We start from the raw sequence: 24,506 nt of genomic DNA, 5'->3' as shown, positions 1-24,506 counted from the left end.
GATGTAAGTATAAACAGCCTGTTCAACGTATTGGATGGTGCAGGTCCTAAAAATGTGTGTGTGTTGTGTGTAATGGGGTTCTGTATTTATTAATTAAAATGATCATTTAAAAACTGAATGTAAAAATAAATAGTTTGTTTTAGGGCTGTGCGATATGACCAAAATCTCATGTCCCGATATTAAGACATCTATCGTCCTGATAACGATATAAATCACAAAAATGTAACATTTTCTGTAAATTCTGTGAATCTCGGGCAGCTCGACTTGCGGGAAGTGTTTCCAGCTGTGCGTCATGTAGCTGGAGTCGAGTGTTTTAACAGATGCATGAAACAATACATTTTTAGACTTGAGTATTTATTACACGGCGTGCTGCGGGGAAAAGCCTTTTCTAACGTTTGAGTCTAAGGTTTATTTTTTAGCACCTGGCGGCTCTTTTTTAATTCTCATCTGTAAATAATCTGCTCGTTCACGTTATTCAGTTTATTTTGAAAAGTCTCAACAGGATCTTGAGCTTTATTGTGAAAGGTTTATGTGGAACATAAACAAACGGACACGCGATGGTGTTACCGTCGTTGTTGCTAACCACAACGCATAAAAACAGGCGCTTGTCCGTCTGTAGTGTGGTTATATTAAATATAAGAGAAAGAGAGAACTTTAAGAAATGAATATAGCCACTACAGTGACCATCAAAACCATGAAAAAATATTGCCGTAAACAGTTTATTTTGCGACACCACGAAACAAACGATAGCGTAAAATGAAACGAAAGATGTTTTTATATCGTCATCCGATATATATCGTTATAGCAAACAACCCTAGTTTGTCTCCTGAGGTTCTATTGTCCTTCGTTTACTATAAAATTACACTTTATGCACATGTGTCAAAACTAATCATCCAGTTTCAAAAAGCTAGAGTCCTTCTGCTGAAGGGATCGGCCCCGTTTGCTTGTTAGCAGGCAAGCATCCACAGTTTCCAAGATATCACGATAGCTCAAGTTGATTTCAGTTTCATCAGCTCAATCAAGGTTGCGCTCTTCTGGAGGAGTTGCACTCTTTGAATGCTTTTGTTTTTAAAGCGTTCAAAGAGTGCAACTCCTCCAGAAGAGCGCGGCACACAAGTTTGCAGTCAGTGAATGTATCGTCGCTGTAGCCGCTGCTGCTGTTATGCTACCAACCACGTAAAGCCTGTGAAGACCCTCACGAATCCACAGTAAACGTTATGTCAAAATCAGGCCATTCTTTTCTGACACACACTGTAAAACACAACCTAAGACAAAATCAAAACTCACCATTGTTGACTCAGCACCTTGCGTGACATCACATTAGCAAAACTAAGCTGGTGTTTGTGTTCGGATCTACTGGTATTTGCGGTGTGTTGTGTTTGCACGTCATTTAGAACGCTTCGTATGAAAATGTAAGATACACAGAAACACTCAGCGATTTAGTGATTACACGCGATGAAGTTTAGATTATAATATATGCAGAAAAACTTTCCTCTGTCACAGCGAGATGGCGAATAAGAGAAATACAGATTTGCATTCTAACCCCTCTGGAGCAACTAGTTGCTTCCATTGTCATATCTAAGATGTGCTGGTTTTCAACAGATCACAAAGAATTTAACTAGAAAGCATATACAATTATGATCGGAGCTCATGAAAAAAAAAGCGAGAGAAAGAGTGACTTTCTGTACCTCAAAGCCAACTGTCATGCACACCATGGTAACCACAGTCTTTTCCCCATTTCACAACAATAACAGACTAGACAAATATTGACACGCCATTTCCCTGCCATTACAAATGTGATTATATTTGCTGTTTGCTCTAGGAGATGGCAGTTAATATTCAATGGTGTGCGTGTACCTTTGTGTGAAACTGGGTGTGTTTGTGTATATGCACAATTGTGCGATGAAAAAAAAAAAGAAAAAGAAAAGAAATAGCGCATGGAAAGAACACACGTCTGTTTGCTCTGCACACAAAAGAATGTGTTAGAGGGCGACCAAGGATCCAGAAATTTCCTCTGTGTGTGTCTGTTTTCTTTTATGCCATATGTCACCTGGTACAGAGACAAAGACTTGGGATAGAAAGCTTAAAAAGTAGGAACCACCTGTATGTAAAAGCTCACCTGTCCTCTGGGGAAAAAAGCCTGCAATGAATGTGTACTGTAGCAGATGGAGTGTGAGGCGAAACAAAGGTAGAGGCAGTAGCTAAAAGGGGCTGTGGTCAACAAAAGGAGAATACCAAAGCAGTTCTTTTAGTTTGTTTGTTTTTTAGTAGCCTAGAGAATAGATAACCATCTTTCACAATTACACACAATGACCTGTCTTATTCTGTCCACAGTTTAGATACACACTGTAAAGGAATGGCAGCTGAAAGGACTCTAATTCCACCATTTAGATCCTGATCTACCAACATCCAGGTTCATGCGCTGCTTAGACACGAACAAGCATGGCTACTCCAGCTGTAGGCGAAGAATGGTGAGTTAGAAGTTTGTCAGTGGGAACGGAGACCTACTGGAAAAGCAGCTGAATAATATAAGTGCACAAGAGCAAAGTGGCTCTCTCCACAGTGGGAAAACATAAGGCGGGATGGCAGCATTAAAAATAAATGTCTGTGTATTTGTGTTGTTTGTTTTTTCGGCCACATTACTGGCAGAAATGGGTTATAAACATTATTTTTAAAAATAAAAAGAAGGTTTGATTTGAAGGCTTTTTGTACGACTGTTAGCAAAATGAAAGGATACTGTATCAAATACTTACATCTCTTAAAATATGTTAGATCATGTGTTGTTTTAGTCTTTTTGAGCCTATATATTTAAAAATTGATTGAATCAGCCCAAAAATATACGGCTGATTCGCTATTTTGAAACTCAAAATAACTCCTGAGAAGGACTCCCAACAGAGGAACATTGCATGATCTTTAACTCTCCATATGAAGAGCAACCATCACTGACGATGAGTGAAAAAGAAAACTTGGAGTAGACGTGGAATTAACACCCTCCATTCCTCTGCTGGCTAGTGGCTGTACAGCTAGCCAACAGCAGCCAGCAGCAGCCAGCAGCAGCAGCCAGCCACAAGGATCAGAGACTTTAGCAAGAAGCCAACTGCTACTACAACATCAAACATCTATAGGAAGACGAGAAAAACATTAGGCACTGCATAGAAAAAAAAAATATGTGTGTGACTTAAAAGCTGGCATAATGCTTAGACTCAAATTTTATTCAGGTTAGCCTTAATACTGTTTATACTCAGATTGCTTGTTAGCGTTTGGAGCTAATAACTACTTCACATATTTATGTTTCACATGTAAAGTGACCTAATTTGATTAATAGCAATAATTAGAGCTTCCTCTGTGTTTTCTTTTTTTTTACTTCTGGGTGAAATTGAAACAATTTAGGTCATCTGGCTCCTTATTCCCAAATCTAAGCTAAGGGACATGCAAATCAGATGCAAATGACACCCAGAAAAGTGAAAACTAGTTATGGGCCGTGGTAATAAATACTGAATTTAGCCTCTTGGCATTCTAAAAGCAGCCAGTTGGGGTTAATATGCAAATTGTATGCAAATAGCCCAGATGCAGAGAGCGCCTTTTTCTCCCCTGATATAGAAAGCACGGGGGGTGTCCTGATGGCTTAGAAAGCAGAAGCATATAACATGCCCTTATGATGATACCGTCCCCTGATACTTGCACTCTTATATTCACTCTCCAACTATCATAAAAAAGAAAAAAAAGCACAGATATGATTAAAAAAAAAGTGTAAAGGAAGACAAGAGGAAAAATTACAAGCCCGTTTGAGAGGAAAATGAGGGGGTAAGACAAGGAGACAAGAAAAATTGAGAAGTATGGTATGTAATTTCAATACTAAATCTCAGACAGCGTTGTTAGCTGATTAGAGGAGCAGCGTGGAGGCAAAGGCAGAAAGAAATAAGAGTAAAATATACAAAGTAGGAAAGAGCCAAGTAAACGTAAAGGGAGAAGGGTCCAAAAGGATGATGAGCTGAACAGAAGAGACTACTTTGACACAAAGGGGTTCAGGGAGTAGTAGTCAGCAGCTTGTATGTAAAAGTCACAGGAGACAGACCTAAAGATATGGCGCACACACACGCACGCACACACACACACTTTGCTGATCCTGTTTGTGCATAAAGAGGAGGAAAACTGGGCAAGTACAACACATGATAAGCTTAGTGGACCACCTTGTTCAATTGGCGGTGTCTCCACAAATTACATGCACCACCGGCACACACACACATACACACCATTGCTATATACTCGCAGTTCCACCATAATCACTATAATGCTGTTAATTGAAACCCAGACTTGCCCTGAACACATCACCTGATCTCCCTACCTGCAATGGTACCACATTCAAAATGAATACCACAAAGCTCTTAATCACAGATTCCACCCTCCAGTACACAGAGGCAGGCTGGTTGCTGATGTGCTTCGTGCTGAGCATTAAAGGGAACGTGGAGGCTGGCAGGTAGACTGGTGATTAGACAGGCTGTTCTGCTAACGGCATGTAGACGTTAAAAAAAAAAAAAAAGAGAGAGAGAAAGAAACACACGCCAATACAAATTGCTACTCTGGTTCACAGCACATTTCCATACACAGACACTAAGCAGGGTGGTCCATTTTTGAGCTCCGCGTTTTCATCATCTTCTTTTTATCTCAACACCAAAAATCTACAGTGACTCAAAAACCCTGACTGCAATAATTGCTAGGATTTAAAGACAGAGGAAGAGATATATGGATGTAATAAAAAAGGGGGTTCTCATGACTGGATTAATGGAGAAAATCATGCCAAAAATATATCAACAGAAAGAAAGGAAAATAAATACAAGGATTATTCTGACTGAAGAGCATGAATTGAACTGCAGCTATTGATTAACTCTCTAAATTGACCATAATTTAAGATGCAACACAAAAAAGATCAGTGACTTGGCACATACAAAGCAATTTAAATTGACCACCTTTATTCTCCAAGTAGTCACTGTGCGCACGGGGAAACGGCAAAAAGGCACTCTCTCTCACTTTTTCCATTAACCTCACATTGTCCATTTTTCTTCTGCTTTTCATTGCTTCCAGTTTCCTATCAGCATCATATACCACACCCCTTCTAAACTGCTGAGCCTCATTTAAAAATCTCCCTTTTCTCACTCTCATCCTTTCAGAATTAGCTTTTTATTTGAAGTTATTAAAAACCTGTTTTATTAACACTTATGCACATCTAAATGGATAATCCTATAGAACAATTGAAAGTATTTTGATAGTAAAAAGCTGCCTATGAGACCTGTATGTGTGTGCGTGCACACATAAATGTGCGCCTCCATTCATTTGTGCCTGAATATATTATAGGTGGAGTAAAGATGAAGCCTCCCCTAATTAATAAATCATGACAAAAATGGAACAATTAAAGTGTTTCTCATTATAAATAATTGATGTGTCTGTCCACAGAAAACAGTTTCTCTCCTCTTGCAAATACAAAAAGTAAAAAAATTAACCAAAAGGTAGAAAAAGCTGCTGGATAAAAACAAACACCGAGCCTAAAACAGCAGCGTGGACGATGAGAGAGAGAAGGGAAGCAGGGGCGGCGCATGCACAGAAAAACACACATTCCATCTCCTAACAGATTCCACTGAAAACAGATGGCATCAGAATTATCTGATGTCCTGTCACCGTCTTTTTATATGCTAATCCAGCTCCTACACACATCCGAGTGGCTTTAATCAGATATCAGGTCAGAGAAGCTAAATCAAGCTGAGACAATCGTGCTGCTAGAATTTTACACTGCGCCGAGGCGAGCAGTCACACACCAACGTATCGTTGCACTTAATGCCGTGAGACTCAAAGTGTGGAGCAACAAAGCTGGGCGATGTTGTTTCCTGCACTTAAAGTGACTGATAACTTGGCCGGAGCATACCTGCTGCACTAACTCACTCGCTGCTGAAGAAGCTCCACACCTGAACGTTCAGCAACGTGACAAACTTCTCGTGCATAATTATCTCTTATTTATCCCCGTTTGCCAGCAGTCATTCTGTCACTCAGGTAGCAACGGCACAGCAGGAGTCTTGTTGTTTTCTGTTACTGCTCAGTTCCTGTGCCGCATGCAGCCGTTATTGATGTTTAGAGCTACTGTTGATGATAATTCAACACTTTCTCCTTCAAAGTCAATCAGTTTCTAAATAAAGCTACAAGATAAGAGTGATTTTTTTTACTGTATGGTCACCTCTGGAAAGGTGACAGAAAAATAATGTTACCAAAAGACGCTGACTTGTTAAAGTTCGTGCAAATGTAGATTTTTTTATGCTTTTTATATGAACTCTGCCCTCTCTCTCTTTTAAACAAAGTATATTATTCAATGTTTGCACTCACTGACTACTTTTCAACTGCTCTTTAATTCAAATATCTAATCAGCCAATCAAATGGCAGCAACTAAACTGAGCATCAGAATGGGGAAAAGGGTGATTTAAGTGACTGTGAATGTGGCGTGGAGTATTTCAGAAACTGCTGATTTGCTGGGATTTTCACACAAAAGCTTCACAAGGTTAAAATTTTCAGTGACCTGCAGCTCTCTGTGTGAAAATGCATGCAAGTTTATTTCCAGGGCGTTTATTTCTACACTTCTTTATGCAAGCATGCTTCATTATATGTTGTATCTATGCTGCTATGACAATTCAATTTCCCTCCGGGATTAATAAAGTTTCTCTGAACCGACCTCCAATCTGAGCTGAATAAAACACCTTTGAGATGTCGCGCAACAGGAGATTTGCATCATGGGTGTGCAACTGACAAACCTGCAGCAACTCTGTGATGCTTTCATGTCAACGTGGACCAAAATCTCGGAGGAATGTTTTCCATCTATGAAACACGAATGGAGTTCTCAAGGTAAAAGGTGTAATTAATCATGTGGCCAGTGGGTGCACATCTACAAGGTTCCTTTCTTCTTGTGTAGATGGACAGAGGAAGACACATGCACACAGAAAAGGCTGTGATCTTCATGTCAAAGTTTTTCCAGTGTTTAGATTTTTTTGGCATCATGTAAAATAGGGCTGTGCGATATGACCAAAATCTCATATCCCGATATTAAGACATCTATCGTCCGATAACGATATAAATCACAAAAATGTAACATTTTCTATAAATTCTGTCAATCTCGGGCAGCTCGACTTGTGTGAAGTGTTTCCAGCTGGGCGTCATGGACCTAGAGTCGAGTGTTTTAACTGATGCATGAAACTATGCAGTTTTAGACATAAGTTGTAAAGGCCACCGTTTTCTTTGTGAGTATTTATTACACGGCGTGCTGCGGGGAAAAGCCTGTTCTAACGTTTGAGTCTAAGGTTTATTTTTTAGCACCTGGCGGCTCTTTTTTAATTCTCATCTGTAAATAATCTGCTCGTTCACGTGATTCAGTTTATTTTGAAAAGTCTCAACAGGATCTTGAGCTTTATTGTGAAAGGTTTATGTGTTAAACAAGCGGACACGCGATGATGTTACCGTCGTTGTTGCTAACCACAACGCATAAAAACAAGCGCTTGTCTGTCTGTAGTGTGGTTATATTACATATAAGAGAAAGAGAGAACTTTAAGAAATGAATATAGCCACTACAGGGACCATCAGAACGATGAAAAAATATTGCCGTAAACAGTTTATTTTGCGACACCACGAAACAAACGATAGCGTAAAATGAAACGATAGATGTTTTTATATCGTCACCCGATATATATCGTTATATCGAACAGCCCTAATGTAAAAAACAGCTATTTTTTTTCTTTCCCACTGAAAACAGTGAAATACAGCCACATCATAATATTCCTGTTCAACCACTTAACTACCAATGATAGATAAGTTATACATATATTTAAAAAAATGCTGAAAGAACACACAAGCAGCTGAAAAACCCACATACACACACATAACAGCTGGGACCTTCAGAGGATAGACTTATTGAGTTCAACCGCAGAAATACACACGGATAAACACACACACACACACACACACACACACACACACAGAGCGATCATAAGATCAGATCAGATCTCAGAAGGCAGTGTCTGTCTGAAAGATTAGAAGAACCATCTGTCCGCCATGTGGAAAGCATTGGATTATCAATAAACTTCACACACTTTTCGATGTGCATGCATCCATGTGCCTGTTTGATCCAGAAAACGAGTGTGGAAAGTAAATGAGGGCAAAAGCAAAGAAAAACACATCTATACACCAGAATATAGAAAAAAAACAAAATTAAAATAACCACTCCTAGTAAAAATTTCAAAATAAATCTCCAGATTTTAGCAGACTAGATAGATATAAAATATATGTATTGTCTATTTTTGAAAAAAATGAATAGAGGCAGTGCTTTTTTTAAAGTCGTGAGTTTAATAATATATATAAGAAGAACCCTAAAAGTTACACTAATGCATTGTGTCATTATTCAGTCCAAGCTAGAACTTATAAAAAGTTCTATAAACACACAAAAACAAAAAAAACAATCACTCGCCTTCACACACACGACCAGGAAATTGCTTGTGGCCACACTTGATGCTTAATCAATACACAGCTATCGATCTCTTGCCTGGCTAAACATTACTTGTATTTACTCTGCTAACTTTCCCAGTACAGATCCATATTGCTAAAATAACCACAGGAGAGGATAGCAAGCTTTCAAAGAGAGCACAATGAAGTTGAGCTGAAAATTCAAGCTCTGTTATCACCCTGCTCTGCACAATCGATAGCAGATGAGCCATTTGACTCAAACCCTGTGGATAACCACACACAGTTGCTTATATTCATTCACAGTTTTTTATTTTATCTGGTCAAGCACGGTCCCGCCAAGCCTCCCTGTCAAGTTGCTTTTTCTGCTCGGCGATCAGGGTTACTTTGTCGGATGATGATTCAAATTAAACCCGCTGCTCAAATCATCTGCTGCTTTTTAATCCACTTTATCCATTATCTGTTCTCTCACATGGAAATCAGGAAATCTAGCACAGAGCTGACTCATTTATATGGATGAAGACGAGATCAGAGACGCATGCAGGATTCATTACAGAAAGGACATAAGCGTGTAGCACTGAAATACTTGCAGGGACCACAGACTTCTGTAACATGCTTATTATCTAGTGCGTTTATTCAAAGGGGCGACTAGCCCTCACACAGCTAATAAATTCATACAACACACAAACTCTCATGGTCACATTTTTTCCCCCTTTTCACTCACAGGTAGCCAGTCCTTTCATTTCAGCAGGTGGCCTCATACAAACATCCACACACAACAGCGCAGGTCACCCCTGCTTTCCATTTCAGCAGGTGGTCAGTGAGTAATGGCAGCTGATGGCTGAACATTGGACACTCAGACAGAAAGTGGGGGGCTATCTTCCAAAACAACACAAAAGGGCCAAAGTGAAGAGAAGGAGAAAGAATAACCTCAAAGGGGGCCTTTGAAAAGTCATTTACTACATGTCCTTGAATGCCTAAAATGATTTCTTTGCTTTGTATCCATATGTCACCCACACTCTTTATCCACCCACACCAACGGCTTGGCACGCCACATTAATTACAAATGTCTTTTAAGCATTTCCTCCTTATGAAGGAAATTGCATTTGTTTTCCTTGTTGAGTCAAGATGACAAGGAAACCAAAGAGACTTTTTAGTCTTTCTCACTTCTAATTTGTCCCCCTCCTCTTTAAGCTTGTAACGTATTAGACAAGCTAATTATTCCGAAACAAAGAAAGCTACAATAAGTTGTCAAATGTCAAAGAACACAGATCATCTGTCTTTAGTCCTTTTAGCTCTACTGCCAGAAAGCGCGACACAAAGTTGCACTGTTTGTCCTCCAAGAGCAGGAAGCTGTGTGACTACGCTGCACCAAACGCTGACATTTTGAAACAATGACATTTTGAAATTGGGACAATTTGTGCTGCCAAATTATGTGAATAAAGCTCAGTTTGGACTTTGGTGAACCCAATTAACACATTGTTAGCTCCGTGTTATTGCAGTCACTGGTAATCAAATTTTTTTACGCTATCGTTTGTTTCGTGGTGTCGCAAAATAAACTGTTTACGCCAATATTTTTTCATGGTTTTGATGGTCACTGTAGTGGCTATATTCATTTCTTGAAGTTCTCTCTTTCTCTTATATTTAATATAACCACACTACAGACGGACAAGCGCCTGTTTTTATGCGTTGTGGTTAGCAACAACGACGGTAACACTATCATGTGTCCGTTTGTTTATGTTCCACATAAACCTTTCACAATAAAGCTCAAGATCCTGTTGAGACTTTTCAAAATAAACTGAATCGCATGAACGAGCAGATTATTTACAGATGAGAATTAAAAAAAGAGCCGCCAGGTGCTAAAAAATAAACCTTAGACTCAAACGTTAGAACAGGCTTTTCCCCAAAAATGCATCGTTTCATGCATCAGTTAAAACACTCGACTCCAGCTACATGACGCGCAGCTGGAAACACTTCACGCAAGTCGAGCTGCCCGAGATTCACAGAATTTACAGAAAATGTTACATTTTTGTGATTTATATCATTATCGGACGATAGAACTCTTATATCGGGATATGAGATTTTGGTCATATCGCTCAGCCCTATAGTGGTAATAAAAACCGGGAGAGACCGACAGTGATCACTGACTGTTTTGTTTTGTTTGGGGGTTTTTTTGTGGGTTTTTTGTGGAGGGCTGGGGGGTAGTAAATTGGACCCGGAAGCAGGGTTCATACGTCATCACTTAAAGAGCGGATTACCGATACTGCAACATTACAATCATCACGGCCAATTCTAACACAGCGGTGAGCTCTATGTCTCTATAAACAGTTCTAGCTTGTTCCTAGCAAGTTACCCCAACAAGAGTACTTGTTATGCAACGTGTTTCAACAGTGAATAAAAGCAGCTGAACGAATAACATTTCTCTGTATACAAACTGGCTTTTTATCTGCAAAGATTTTCTCAAAAGTCTAGAAAAACATCATTTTTAAATTTACTCTGTGTATGTTTGCGTTTCAACAATAGCATAGATGCCGAACCGCCATCATATGTAATCATCTGATGTCCCTTTCATCATGAACGTTTCTGTTGGTGAATTTTCTATTACAGATGCACGTAGCAAATCTGTGTGAATTTCACAGTTCGAGTAAAATTCACACACTTTTCAAAAGCTGGCGACAACCTGCGAGACTTTGCTTTTTTATTTACCCTTACCCAACAATTGAAATGAGCTTGATTGTGCTAGCTCCCTGCTATTCACTGACGAAGCTGCAGCTGCTCGTCTAAGCGCTAATTAGGAACATGTGCGAAAACCAGCGTTCACACCGACCCGGGTCAATAACTACAGACTTCTTTTGATAATGATACCGTCTGTTATCATGACACGAGGTTAAGCCAGTCACAGTCTTAAGTTTAGTTTGGCAAATTTCACCAGCACTGGAGCCAGAGCGCTACACTGAAGAGGCTAGAATAACAGCCTCCTTGATTAAGTAAGACACACTGCACTGCTTCAATTTAAAGAAAGGTTGTTGTTTTTTTTCTATTTTCTTATTTTCTTGAGGGCTCCTGGTTTGTCCCTTTTACAAGCAAGCAGCTTTTTAAATACAGCATACTGTATGTAACTGAAGTTACATTAAATGTAGGAAATTCAGTACTTTTGAACAATTGAACACGTCAGCAACTTCATTATTACAGTGTTTTAGGAACATGAAAGCATCAACTAATGTTAGATTAACTTAACGTCACATGAATGCTACTTAGCCAGATGTTTATCAATGCTACAGTGCTGACCTCTCTGCCACCAGACCTAATACAACACGACAGCTCTGTACCATTTGCTCAGTATAGGTGGGTGGGGGACATGTCACCAAAGGTCAACCTGTTACTGTTACTTAAAGAAAATCATGAATAAAAGCAGCAAAAGGTACAATGATCATTAAATTAAAACTTCAGTTTAGTGTGACGATTTAGCTGAACTATGTAGCAAATGTAGGTTCAGAAAGTCAGAACGGAAATAGCAGCCATGAGAGAGAGTAATGTGAAACAAAATAGTGACAGTCATTGGAAGTCATGTCCTTAAATAAAAACAAAAAACAAACCAGACACAAGACCTGAGGCCAGGACAGGTACAACAGTGAGAGTCTGCAGCCATCAGTAAAACACGCTGGAGGCTCTGTCATGGTTTGGGGCTGCATTTGGAGATCTCGTCAAACTTGATAGAAATAAATAAATCACAGCGCCCACTCACCGGTTTCCCAGCAGAACACAGAAATTCGATTTGGTACTCGACACGGTACTTTTAAAGATGAAACATGAAATTTAAACATCAAGCAGCTCTAGTTTGACTCAAAATCATAACTTCATGAGTCCTTGTAGAGGAGCTTAGCACAGAATGAGGGCAATGAGGAATAAGGCAGCGGTCCCCAACCACGGACCGGTTTATGTCCGACAATATTTTCACAGACCGGCCTTTAAGGTGTCGCGGATAAATACAACAAAATAAAGCCAGTACCGGTACCAAAAAAAGGAGATTTACTCATAATACACAGGAAAAGACCCAGGGAAACCGAGCTAACGATAAAAAAACATAACGATAAAAACCCTGAAAACCAAAAATATCAAACCGAGCCTCAACTCCTGCAGCCCGGTACAAATGACCGGTCCGTGGCCTGCGGGTTGGGGACCGCTGGAATAAGGGAAGAACAACAACATCCTACACTAATGTTATAATATTTGTCAATAAAATTCATCACTAAAACATAGTAACAGCAATAATACATATGTACAGCTCACTAAAAACCACAATACAGTAAAAAAAAAAAAAAAAAGGTTAAACCTGGACAAGCAATGGGCAGCAGCACACACATACACCGATACCCAGCATACTATAGAAAGAAAACTGCTCAGATACTCATCTGGATGGAGACTGTTGTCCTTTTAAAACCCTGCTTAAAATGACTCTTAGGCTACGTTCACACTGCAGGCGAAAGCGCATCAAATCCGATTTTTTTGACCCTATGCGACCCATATCCGCTCATGCTATGACAGTGTGAACGGCACAAACCCGATATTTTCAAATCCGATCTGGGTCACTTTCGTATGTGGTACTGAATCTGATACATATCCGATGTTTTAGAAAGCGACTGCTGTTAGAACGGTCATGTCGCATTAAATCCGTCTTTTACGTCACTGTCACAAGACAGACGCTAATTATCAGCGCCGGAGAAGACATCACGAACACTTCCTGGCCTTCCAGTGTAGATGTCAGTGAAACTGTTGGGAAGACAACGTGAACATTTTATTTGTACTGTATAATCTGCAGATTCTGACAGGAATCTGCAACCATCCTTTGAAGCACCGCTCCTCTCTAAAACAGCAATAAGGATCATTATTAGGTTATTTTAACACAATAACTTAAAGCAAAAATTGGGAAACGTAAAGTCCGAAGTCTTTATATTAAGGGCCATCAGTCAAACAATACTGGGTCTAAACAGAGCGCGTTGTGTGTGACGTCTTCTTTTGCGCATGCGGGCCGCTTTGAGCGTTCACACTAGAGCGCGTTTGCTGTCGCATTTTATTTGTAGTGTGAACGAGCAGACAAAAAAAAATCGGATTTGATCAAAAAAAATCGGAATTGAGCATTAAGACCTGCAGTGTGAACGTAGCCTTAGTATCACATGGATCTGAACCATCAAACAAAGCTGAAATAGCCCATTACTGGTTTAATGCCCAGCTTCTCTGTAACTGTGGAGGATACATATGCATAATGGTCTCCCGTACTGTACATTTACAGCATAATGTGCGACACGGCAACCCTATTCTTTTTACAGAACACCATCAACCACCAAATCTGCAGGTTGCAGTATAGCCATCCTCACATTAGTTACAAATCCCATACTCGTTTAGTTTTACTTGTCCTTACGCCATGAATATGACACAGTATTAATTCTGGGGCAAAAAATAAAAACGTAGTTTGATCTCTTTTCCTGTCGTATGCTTTGTACACATAGGTCATTCCACTGTAATGTAACTGTTAAACTTAAAATACTCCACAAGAAATACAAACACTTTCATCTATTTTATTTATATTGAATGTAGCCTAAAGAAGATTTTTTAGTCTTCTAGAAAAAGGAAAAATTTTTGCTTAGTGTTAAAAAATTTATAAAGATGAAGAACGAACTATTATACTGAGCCAAGAACTATAGACTCACTATAATCTTACTATAATATATTAACAGGAAGCAGTTTTATAAACAAAATTTCACACACACTGCCCAAGAACACACACGCTGTATTTGTGTGTCATATTATTACACATGAATTGGCAAGACTTGGGCAATAGAGGGTGGGTGCATACACCTAACTGGGAGCTGCCCAACATATCCACAGGCGTGCCACGTTTCCCATCGAGCAGCTCCAGTCGAGACATTAGGGGTTAAATGCCTTGTTAAATGGCACCCGATGGATTGCGTTCAAGGGGAGTGAAGGCTGTACTCCTGCAATTTCCCACACAGTGTGGGTGTGTTGGCCACAGAGCGGAACTGTCAGTCGTAGGCCAATAGATTTTTTTTTTCTTTTAAGCCTAGGCTACCTTCAATGCCAGAAACCAACATCTCCCAGCTTTGATTTAAGGCTCAATACTATGGATGTTGAGCAAAATCTAGCCTCACCTCTCATCCCTTTTCCAGACAACCTCCTTTACTTGTCATTTTGCTAGTCTCCTTTCCTTTCTGCCCCTCCACCCCTACGCCTTTCCTCCAGCTCCTGCCTTATCCCATTACATCCCCTCCATGATATTCACATTATACCCCTTCAGGGTATTCACAATCCCTGTGGAAGGCAGGCGGTATTCCTGGTATAACATGGGGTTTACTTGGCTGGTTGGATTCTAAAGGGAATAGGTAATACACTTCCTTCCTCCACGGGGAAGTAGCAAAAGAAACTTCCTTCCAGCTTCTCTCGTTCCCTTCATCAAGAAATGAAAGTGCAGGGACACAAATGACTGTGCAGATGGGGAACTGGAGCAGCTTTTCTTTTTGCTTCAATTCTTCTTCCTCTCCTACCTTTGAGGTTTAAGGCAACAAGGATGAAATATCACTGCCCTTTCGGAAATAAATTTGTTCTGTTTTTCCCCCCTCGGAGAAGCGAGGAGAGGTCTCTTTTTAGTCAAATCTGATTGCTCTCCATGCTCCTTAAAATCATACACATGAGAAAGGTTTTCCAGCAGTGAAGGAGATCTGATTCTCGGGAATGAGTTCCTGGAAGGAACATATTTGTTGCCCTCCTGCAGTTTCTTTACTATGTAGGCATTTATTTTGCCCATTTCCACAGCACATGCAGATTACTTTTAATATTTAACTTTTTTGAGAATAAAAATCTCCAAGACGGACACTGTGTTTTCCAAACCCCGTGACAATTTCTTGCCGCAATGATTGTTCTGCTCAGACGAGTTTACAATGCTATCAATATTCCATTCCTTAGAGTAATCACCGATCTCCCCCTTTTCCCTCTGCCTATGCCGCTTTCCTTCTTTCTCCTCTATCCATAATTCCCTCATGGGAATTTTAAGGTCTTTAATCCTATGGCTTCTAAATGGTTACTTACTGGGTGCCGTCTACACATGGGTCACCTTGTAGGATCAACAAAACACACATGTGCATGCACGCACGGGCACACGCACAATGCTGGGATCACTCTAATCTTCTGATGTCTAAACGGTTACACCCGACTGCCTGGACTGATGGGTCTTTCTATCGCAACTTCAGACAAAAATCACAGCTCTGCAGACTGTGTGCGCCTTAGTAAATACCTAAGAAACGAGAGATAGGTGTTGCTTTACCGTTTTAATAGTTTTTCCTTGTTTACATCAAATTGCATTACACAAAAATGAAATGAGGACAATTTCTAAATTTAGCAGATTAGTGCAAAGTGCTTTTTCAATTCAAGCACACACGGTGTAGTTATTTTATATTTTTACATGATTCAGACAATGAATAATTCTGCTAACTTTTAAGAGCATTTCATTTATTATCCAGCAGGAATCTTTTCCTTCGCACTGCATCTACAGCTGCCAGACACAATTTCCTATTTTCTTTCTGCAGCTTCTCTTTTTTCCTCTCCCCTTACATCTCACCTGTCATCCCTGGTCATACAAACCACTACACTCTACATCTCTCTACTCCCAATTTCTGCAGATCTGCCAGATTCTAGCTCATTTCCCTGGCATCGTACTTGCCCTCCCTGCTCGCCTTCGCACTTCCAAACCGTCGCTTAGACTAATTCTGTCTTGAAGTGCCATCTACGTCTGCTGTGCCCCGCATCCCACCACCATCTTTCCTTCCCCGCGGACTCCTCCTCTCATCTTTCCTTACATTGCCTTCTCCTTCATTCTTTCCCAGTCTCCTTCTCCCCTCTCTAAATCAGTGAAGCGAGCCGCGCAGCTACGCCACAGTGGAAAGACGGTGAGCATACAGTGAGTTTTTCTCAGGCGTACAGACACCAGGCGATAAGTCTAATCTTACAGAATGATGACTGTCGAAAACGCAACTGTCTCTCAGATACTTTCTCTGCACAACACCAATTCCCACCACGGCTGCAACTGTGTGTGAGAAGAGTAAATGTGCGTACGAGCGGGCGGGCTGCGAGCGCCAATGTGTGTGTTTATGTGAGAGGTGGAGTCAGGCAACATTGTAAGTTTTCATTGGCTATAATTTTACGGCGTGTAATGTTGCGTAGCGCGTAGGCAGCCAGTCAGAAGGTCCTCACACGCTCCGTTTTATGAATGAGACGGCACGTATGCGAGGAACACAGACTCAGAGTGAGAATACTCTACGGTGATGTAATACAATCACAGAGCAACAGAAGAGCTAGAAACACAAATGCAGTGTGAGCGCCATCAGAACATTGTTTCAGGGGTTTCAGCCAAAACATCCAAATACTACAACAATTTTTCTAAGGCTAAGCAAATATTAAAGAGCAGTAAAAATACTAGATCTACATTTAAACTATTATTTTTTTCAGCTACTATTGACTAAACACTTTTAAGTGCTTTAGCTCAGTTGGAAAAAATACTTTTATTACTAAAAGCAGTATGCATAATGCTTCAATCTTAATTATATATATTTCATATTTTTTGACGATTACCTGCTCTGAAACAAGGCTTAATAAAGGGAAAAAAACCACACTCTGTGACACTCACAGCATTTTCTATTCACGGCAGCACCCGTAATACCTGCTGATCAATTAAGTCCTCGTATCATTTTATCAAAGCAGCCCACACCCTCTCTCTCTCTGAAACCCATATCCTCTAACGTCTGCATCCAAACCAGGAACTGAAAACGCCTCATTTGGCTGACATTGTGTACCCGGGAGTAATTTTGCCTAACCGGTATGTAAAATCCTAACTGAAGTGCTGTGTGCCCGGCTGGATGGCAGAAAAGATATTGGGAGGGGAGGAGACCAGCCAAAAACAATCAAAATATCCTGGTGTGACTTTCCATGAAGGGTGTGTTTGTGTGTGTCTGCACACTCATGTGTGACCATAGATGCCTTCCTATGAAGTCACTATTTGGCACATTGCTCTTCTGCTCAAATGCAGTTCGTTGGTGTCGGTGTGCTAGCGTGGGTGAAGAGTGCCCCCTTTGGTTGTGCGCAGGAACAGCAAATGAGAACGAGCCACAATAAACCAGTACCAGCACTAAAACAAGTGGAAGACAATGAAAGCACAGGTAAACAACAGTGTCTTTCATTGATGCACACAACTTTTTAAAAGGAGCAAAGCGAGCCATTGTTATTTAATCAGCACTATTTATTTTATGTGTGTGTGTGCATTTATACTACTAGAATATGAGCGTGACCAAACAAATAAACGCCATGGCATATGATTTATCGCCACAGGTGGCAACCAAGTAATATGCTAATCTCAAATATGAATGTAGTAACTGGTTAAATAAAAGACGTTCCTGAGAGTTACACCTTTAAAGCACTGCATGTACAAGCTAAGAGCATCTCCAGCTACAGATGAGGAGCGATTTTTCTCAACTAAGCACAACTACAACAATCTGCATTAAGCCGTAACAGAGCAGCCTCCATGTTTATATGTTTATAATACAACTGATAGAGAGCTGGCTTCATGTACAGCTTGCATATAATCAGGGGTTGCTTTGAAGCTTTGAAAGTTACACATTTTAAAACCATGAATGGGAAGAGAGGATGTTGGAAGGATGACCTCACCCTGATATTGTAGTGGTTCATTCTTACAACAAAGGGCTGCTACACGGGGAAAGGCTGCCACCTATAGGCCAACACAAGAACTGCTACTATCTACTATAAAAGTGATGTCATAGTTTAAGAAAGAAAGTTAGAGAAGGGTAGGAAGGAGCGACAAGGGGGGGCACGGGGATGTGATGGAGAGAAAACAGGAAGGAAGGATAAGAGAGAGAGGGAGAGAAGGTGATGTCATATTTTCAGAGGCGCCGAGGCTCCTTTGTCCATACGCTTTCATTAAACTGCAGAGCGACGTGGTGGATTTGAACACACATAGGCGTACAAATTACAGAGGTAGGCGGGAATTTGTGATTTTATATGGAACGTTCGAACTCACAAATGATAATGTTCAACCTGTCCTCATCTTCCATCTGGCCAACAGCGCCATGCTATTCACGAGCCTTTTTCTATGTTAGTCATACTACACAATTCCACCTTTGATACACTCCTGACAATTTCATGCCTTTGTAGAAGACTGCGCATCATTCCATACAATACCATTCAGCACAATCGTCACCTCTACCAAGTGTAATCTCACCTGATTCTGTCCATGACCGTCCATTTCTTTCTAACAATCTCACACTGAAACGCAACGACTGACTGCAGATTTTAACTCCGACAGGGACGGAGGGACGAGGACGGCAGGGAAAGAGAAAAGATACAGGAACGCAAACAAGACACGGATAAAAAGCAGAGCTGTGGAGGACAGAAACCAAACTAAGCCTTTAGCATTAGCAGTAAGACTCTGACCTTTAACATACTTTGTTGAGAGAGAACAGAGTGGAAAAAAAGGCGTATGAAGAAAAGCAGCGGTCGTACTCTGAGGCTTTATGAATGTAAGATAAAGGTATATTTTGGGCTACAGCACAGGGTAAAACAACACCTTTTTCTCGCTGTGAATGGAAGAATTTCTCACCTTTTCTAACCTGTTATATGTGAGACATGCAACTAACAAAGCTTGCATACGTGTAATGATGGCCATCAGCATTTTTCCTATTACTGTTCCCTATTCCGAGCTCTGTTTGATGTGACTTGCATAAAGAAATAGTTTTTTTACAATCTCACACACGTTCACATCGTTTCTATCTCCCTCTGACTACTGGAGTGCATCTAGTCTATGGCTGTGGCCACGTTTCTGTTAAGGTCAGCTTGAATGACAGCAGAGAGATGGCCTTTACATTGTGGAAATATCTGCATTATTCTGTCGCAGAGTTATAAGATGTATTTTTTTCAGCTGCCAGGAATCTCTAAACGCACGCGCCCTCAGCAGGTAAATTTATGTGTGGCAAATAAAATCGCATGTTTAGGGCTGCAGGAAGTTATAAGGGAAGATTTACTAACATGCTGCACCAGCACAAACTTGGTTTTGCCATTAAAAAAAAAAAAAAATACTGTCTGTATTTACAGTGAGGAGACTGTAAGAGGTGGGAACTGAGACTTTTTGCGGCTGATCATGTTGCATATGCATTTCTGGGAGTTCCTTTCTCAAGGTGCTAAATATAGGAGGAGGAACAAAGAAATCAAGCGCACAGACTGATTCACTAATGTTTGAGACGCGTCATTTCCTGCCAACTGCTCCGCTATTTATTTTAAAGAAATAATGTGTTTAGTGTATGGAAGCCCGTTTCCACCACTAAAAAAATAAATAAACAATTAAAAACAAAAAGTATTCATAACTCGAAATTTCAAGTTATTTTCTTGAAATTTCGACTTATTAACTCGGAATTTTGAGAAAAGTAACTCGAGTTAGCGCTGCCAATCAGTAATCTACGTGAATGACGTCATTTCCTTGTTACCCGGAAGCTGAAGCCCTGAGCTACAAATGCTACAGCTAAGCTACCAGTGTCACAGCCAGTCATGAATGCACAAATTGCTGAGTATTTTCACCGTGGCTTCACAAATGATTAAATCCTTGTGTTATTAGCTGAATCACATGGCGTTACTATCAGCAAACATGCTCTCAAAAGCGCCAATTTGTTGCGATCCGGTTTTAAGAGCGCATTCCTCTGCGCCATATCCTTCCAGGTAATAAGAAAATGATGTCAGTCACATAGATTACTGATTGGCAGAGCTAATTCGAAATTTTGAGTTAGCTTTTAGTTTGAAATTTCGAGAAAACAATTAAAATTTCGAGTTATTTTCTCGAAATATTGTGCCTGCACACTCATGTGTGTCCACACATTTCGACAGAAACAGCGGATACTTTTTTTAGTGGCGGAAACAGGCTTCCATAGATAACAGCACAACTTTTGTAAATCACGTGAAAAACTAAGCACACCTATTGAGCACCATTTGGGGATCATGCTCACATGCACATCTCCATAAAGACCCTGGAGTCAGAAAACTGTTCTGGCAAAGAAAAAGTAAAAAATAAATAAATTGTGAAATAGCAGCTTCACATCAAAGTACGGCGTCAGACAGAAAGAAAATGAACCTTCGTTTCAGCAGAGTAAACATACCACCGGGGCACACACCAGGGAGACAAATGTATACGACAACATCAAACAGGAGTGCATCCTTTCTAAACGTATTCAACCATGCAAAATATATGCAAACAATAGAAGACAGACATTCAATTAACTTTCTTCTGACCCTCATGTGTATTTATATCCAATTTTCTCTTTTAGTGTTTAAAGTCTGCCTCACAGGCACATGCTCTGAATGATTTGAGCTTTCTGCTGCGTAAGATTATTAAGGGTTTCCTTTCTTTTCCTACTTTTCCTGCCCGGTCGCTGTGCAGCCGTGCTTTTAACATGAGGAGGAGACAGAGAGAGTCTTCACCCAGAGATTACAATAATCTAATACCCATAACAGCAATATTTAACCTTATTACCAAAGAGTGTATTACATTACACCCTCTTGCATGTATATCTGCTGAGGACTTTAAGACAACCAGAGAAGCAACATGTGCTGTAATCAGATTCAGAGGCAGGAGGATGCTACCCTTACAAAGGTCAAAGTGGGAAAAGTGGGAAAACAACTGTCTGAATACAAACAAGTTTTCTCTACACTCTCTTCCGACTGCAGCCATTCCACTAAATTTAAAAAAAAAATCCCAAATTAAATTAGCACAGAAAGTCTAAAGCTTCAGTAGATGTGTGACAGGATCTGTTACGAAGTGGAGGGGCAGGTGACAGACGACAAACTGAACAGAGACGCGTTACGTCAGCAAGGAGCAACGCACTGAGAAGAGAGAAATCAAGGGTCTGGCCTAGCAGATGAGGAGAAAAACTATTGGCCTGTGGTCATGGGCTTACTGTGTCTTGTGTGTCACTTTGAATGAGTGGGTAGATCTGCATTTTTGAAGTGTGTGATTAATTTTGCTCTATGGCTGTGGAGACCCCACGGAGAGAAAGAAAAATGCCTAAGGGGTTTACTCCGTCTTCTTCATCCGTCTTGGCGCGTGTCTATTGAAACACACACACACACACACACACACACACAACAACACAAATACTCACACTGAACACATAACTAATCACACAAAGCCAGGCACAATCAATTTTCCTTGTGACAAACATGAGGTCACAAACATTCACCAGAGTATCATATTTAACCGACTACAATGCAAAACTCAGTGTCATATCACTCTCTGCGTTATCGTTTTCACCTGTGTCGGTCTATCACACCTGCGCACACTCGCAACGAAACCCTCCTGAAAGACGTCCCGTAATCTAGTACCGAACATGGCCAGCGTCTTCACGCAAAACCGAAGAATGAAAGGCAGCATTCACTATATCAGTTTTCTCTAACGAGCTGTAATCTGAACCATGTACGCTCTCATCTATTTTAAGTCAGCTTAAAGCATGTAAATGACTGCTGTAATCATGGCGATGAGAAATAACAAAATCCACCTGGTTCCTAAAGACTGGCAGACTGCAGACGTGAATTAAAATGCTTACACTGCACAGTTCATCCATAGGTGTTTTTAACAAGTTCAATTCAATGAAAAATAAAACTCACCAACCAGAATAACATTTAAGGTTCAGTGTACTTATAGAGCAAGACCGCCCTCTTGTGTTTAATAATAATATTGACATTAATCCTATAGACATTTAACAATAATAATGATATTTAAATGTTTTAAAGATTTGTGGTGGCCTTTTTTGCTTTTACTAGCTGCACAGTGGAGAATAAACAGGAAAGCAGAGAGTGTGGGGGAAGACAATCGTCAAAGGCCCATGGGTTGGAGCCGACCCGGAGCGCTGCCCCTGCTCAAGCAGCGAGCTAAACTGGCACCCAGAATAATTCCATATTTACCACTGTAGCTGTTCATCCATTTATCTTTTGTCTAAATATAAAATACATCCAATATTTCTATTGTCACGTTATGGTATAGGCAGCTTCCTGTTGGTACTGTTGACTTCAAATCAACAGAATTAATACAACATAGTACAATTACATCATTTCTTACCAGTCATCTTGTATCCGCTGGCAGCCAGCTGCCCAGCCATGTACTCCCCATCTGAGTTGTTATGACTGCAGCCCCATGTTTTCATCCAGATCTTTTGGGTACCAGGGATCAAACTAAAAAAATACACAAGTAATACGTCCATTGTAAATCATCCTGATGTGCAAAAATCGATGTCTAAACCAAACCAGCTGACAAAAGGCTGTCTATTGTAAATTTGCTTTATTACCCATGTGTGTTGGAGGAAGTACAAAGGTGCTTTTACACCAGCTGCTGTCAAACTAAATGTCAAGAGTAAATATCAAACCACCCTGATAAGGTGGCTTTCCGATTCAGTGGGATCTTGTGTAGGGCATTTGTGGCTTGGAAGCTTCTAAGGTTTTTGGTATAGCTGATGTGTGCTATTGGTGTCATTTCCTCTGTTAGATAAGAAATGCAAAAATTAAGACAACATGAACGTGGAACAGCAGCATGTACAGCGACTGTAATTTAGTTTTCCCCAGCATAGCCATGTAGAATGTAAACATGCTCAACATGACTATGGGATTTTTCTAATCTATCCGATTACTGAAATATAAATATATAAAATATTAACATACAACTAATCAGAAGAAAACAGTTTGCAGTTAGATTAAATTATGGGGTTTATTTTATTTTTTTAAGTAGTGGAAGAAACAATTCAGTTATAACAACAACAACTAGAAATGTAGTTGAAGAAACAAACACTCTTTCAAACACTTCAGGAAATTCAATTAAAAACATCACTCACTTGGAAAACTAAGTAAACACCTTCAGAAATCCCCAAAATTGTGAGCTTCCAGATTATACACTGGTGACCAGAAACCTCTCACACAGGGTACAATCGATAGAACAATCAAGAGAACACTGGTAAAAATGCTGGAAATGGAAAACTTTTGGTTTTGTTGAACGAGATGCTTGGAGGAATTTAGAAATAGCGTCCAAATCGTTTGCTTAGCACTGTAACTTTTACAGAACTCTAAAAAGTGTCAGCAACGCATGCAGCTGAGTTGTGATTAATAGAGCAGTGTCTTGATTTAAGTTGCAAAACACTTTGTGAAATACAGTCATTTTCCTTGTTACTAAAGTGTTTGGATCATTATTCCAAGTTTCATAGCTCTAATATGAGAGGAATTTGCCTCGGATTCGACAAGCTTAAACCAAGATGTCTAAAACTAAACGTGCTCACAAAACCTTAAATGTGTGTGCACAAGTAACCTGATACACTCATCTCAAGTGGAGTTTTGAGACTAATTTCACAGATCAACAAACATGAGATGCGTTCAAGTCCCAGTGTGAAACTGGGACATCTGTACTTCCACTGCATACCTACATTTCTTTCTTTTTTCTTTCTTTCTCTAAATAAAGAGAACAGATTGTCACCACTATACTACAAAACATAATCTATGTTTCAGCCTACATTTGTGGATCTGTGCAAAGCTGGCAACATGACATTTTTCTAAAAAACCCCAAATGAGCAGGTACGAAAAAGCATTAGGGCCACATGAAGAAAAAACATTATTGGTCATTTTGAGAAAATGTCCAAATGTGGCGATTAAAGTTGTTGTTTCAAGAAAAACTGCCATGGCTGCTACACCCTCTACAAAATGCCGGTGGTTAAATCATAAAGAGGATGTATGTTGAATGTGTTTTAGGCTTGAATTCCACAACTATAATCTCCACATGGAAGTGGGCTCAAACATTTCAGTGCACTGATGTTAAGAGATGGGTGGACAATTATTAAAAACCATCTAAAAGACGTTATTCCTTCTAACATGAAGCCAAAATACACTTTTTTCGCTGACAAAAATATCTACTAATACATTTT

At 40.0% G+C, this 24,506-nt stretch overlaps 1 protein-coding gene across 5 annotated transcripts in view; it reads right to left on the bottom strand.

The window, feature by feature from the left end:
- cdkal1 (CDK5 regulatory subunit associated protein 1-like 1) overlaps positions 1 to 24,506 on the bottom strand; it is a 273,992-nt gene that overhangs the window by 247,260 nt on the left and 2,226 nt on the right. For all 5 annotated transcript variants that reach the window (XM_082550969.1, XM_082550971.1, XM_082550966.1 and 2 more), the window contains exon 4: positions 22,664 to 22,776. In XM_082550969.1, the coding sequence (XP_082407095.1) occupies positions 22,664 to 22,776 (113 nt within the window). The remainder of the gene's footprint in view (positions 1 to 22,663; positions 22,777 to 24,506) is intronic.

Source organism: Aulonocara stuartgranti (assembly GCF_965226115.1).
Source record: "Aulonocara stuartgranti genome assembly, chromosome: 11".
Lineage (NCBI taxonomy): Eukaryota > Metazoa > Chordata > Actinopteri > Cichliformes > Cichlidae > Aulonocara > Aulonocara stuartgranti.
Note: the sequence above shows the minus strand (reverse complement) of the source record. Positions and strands in the feature narration are given on the sequence as shown.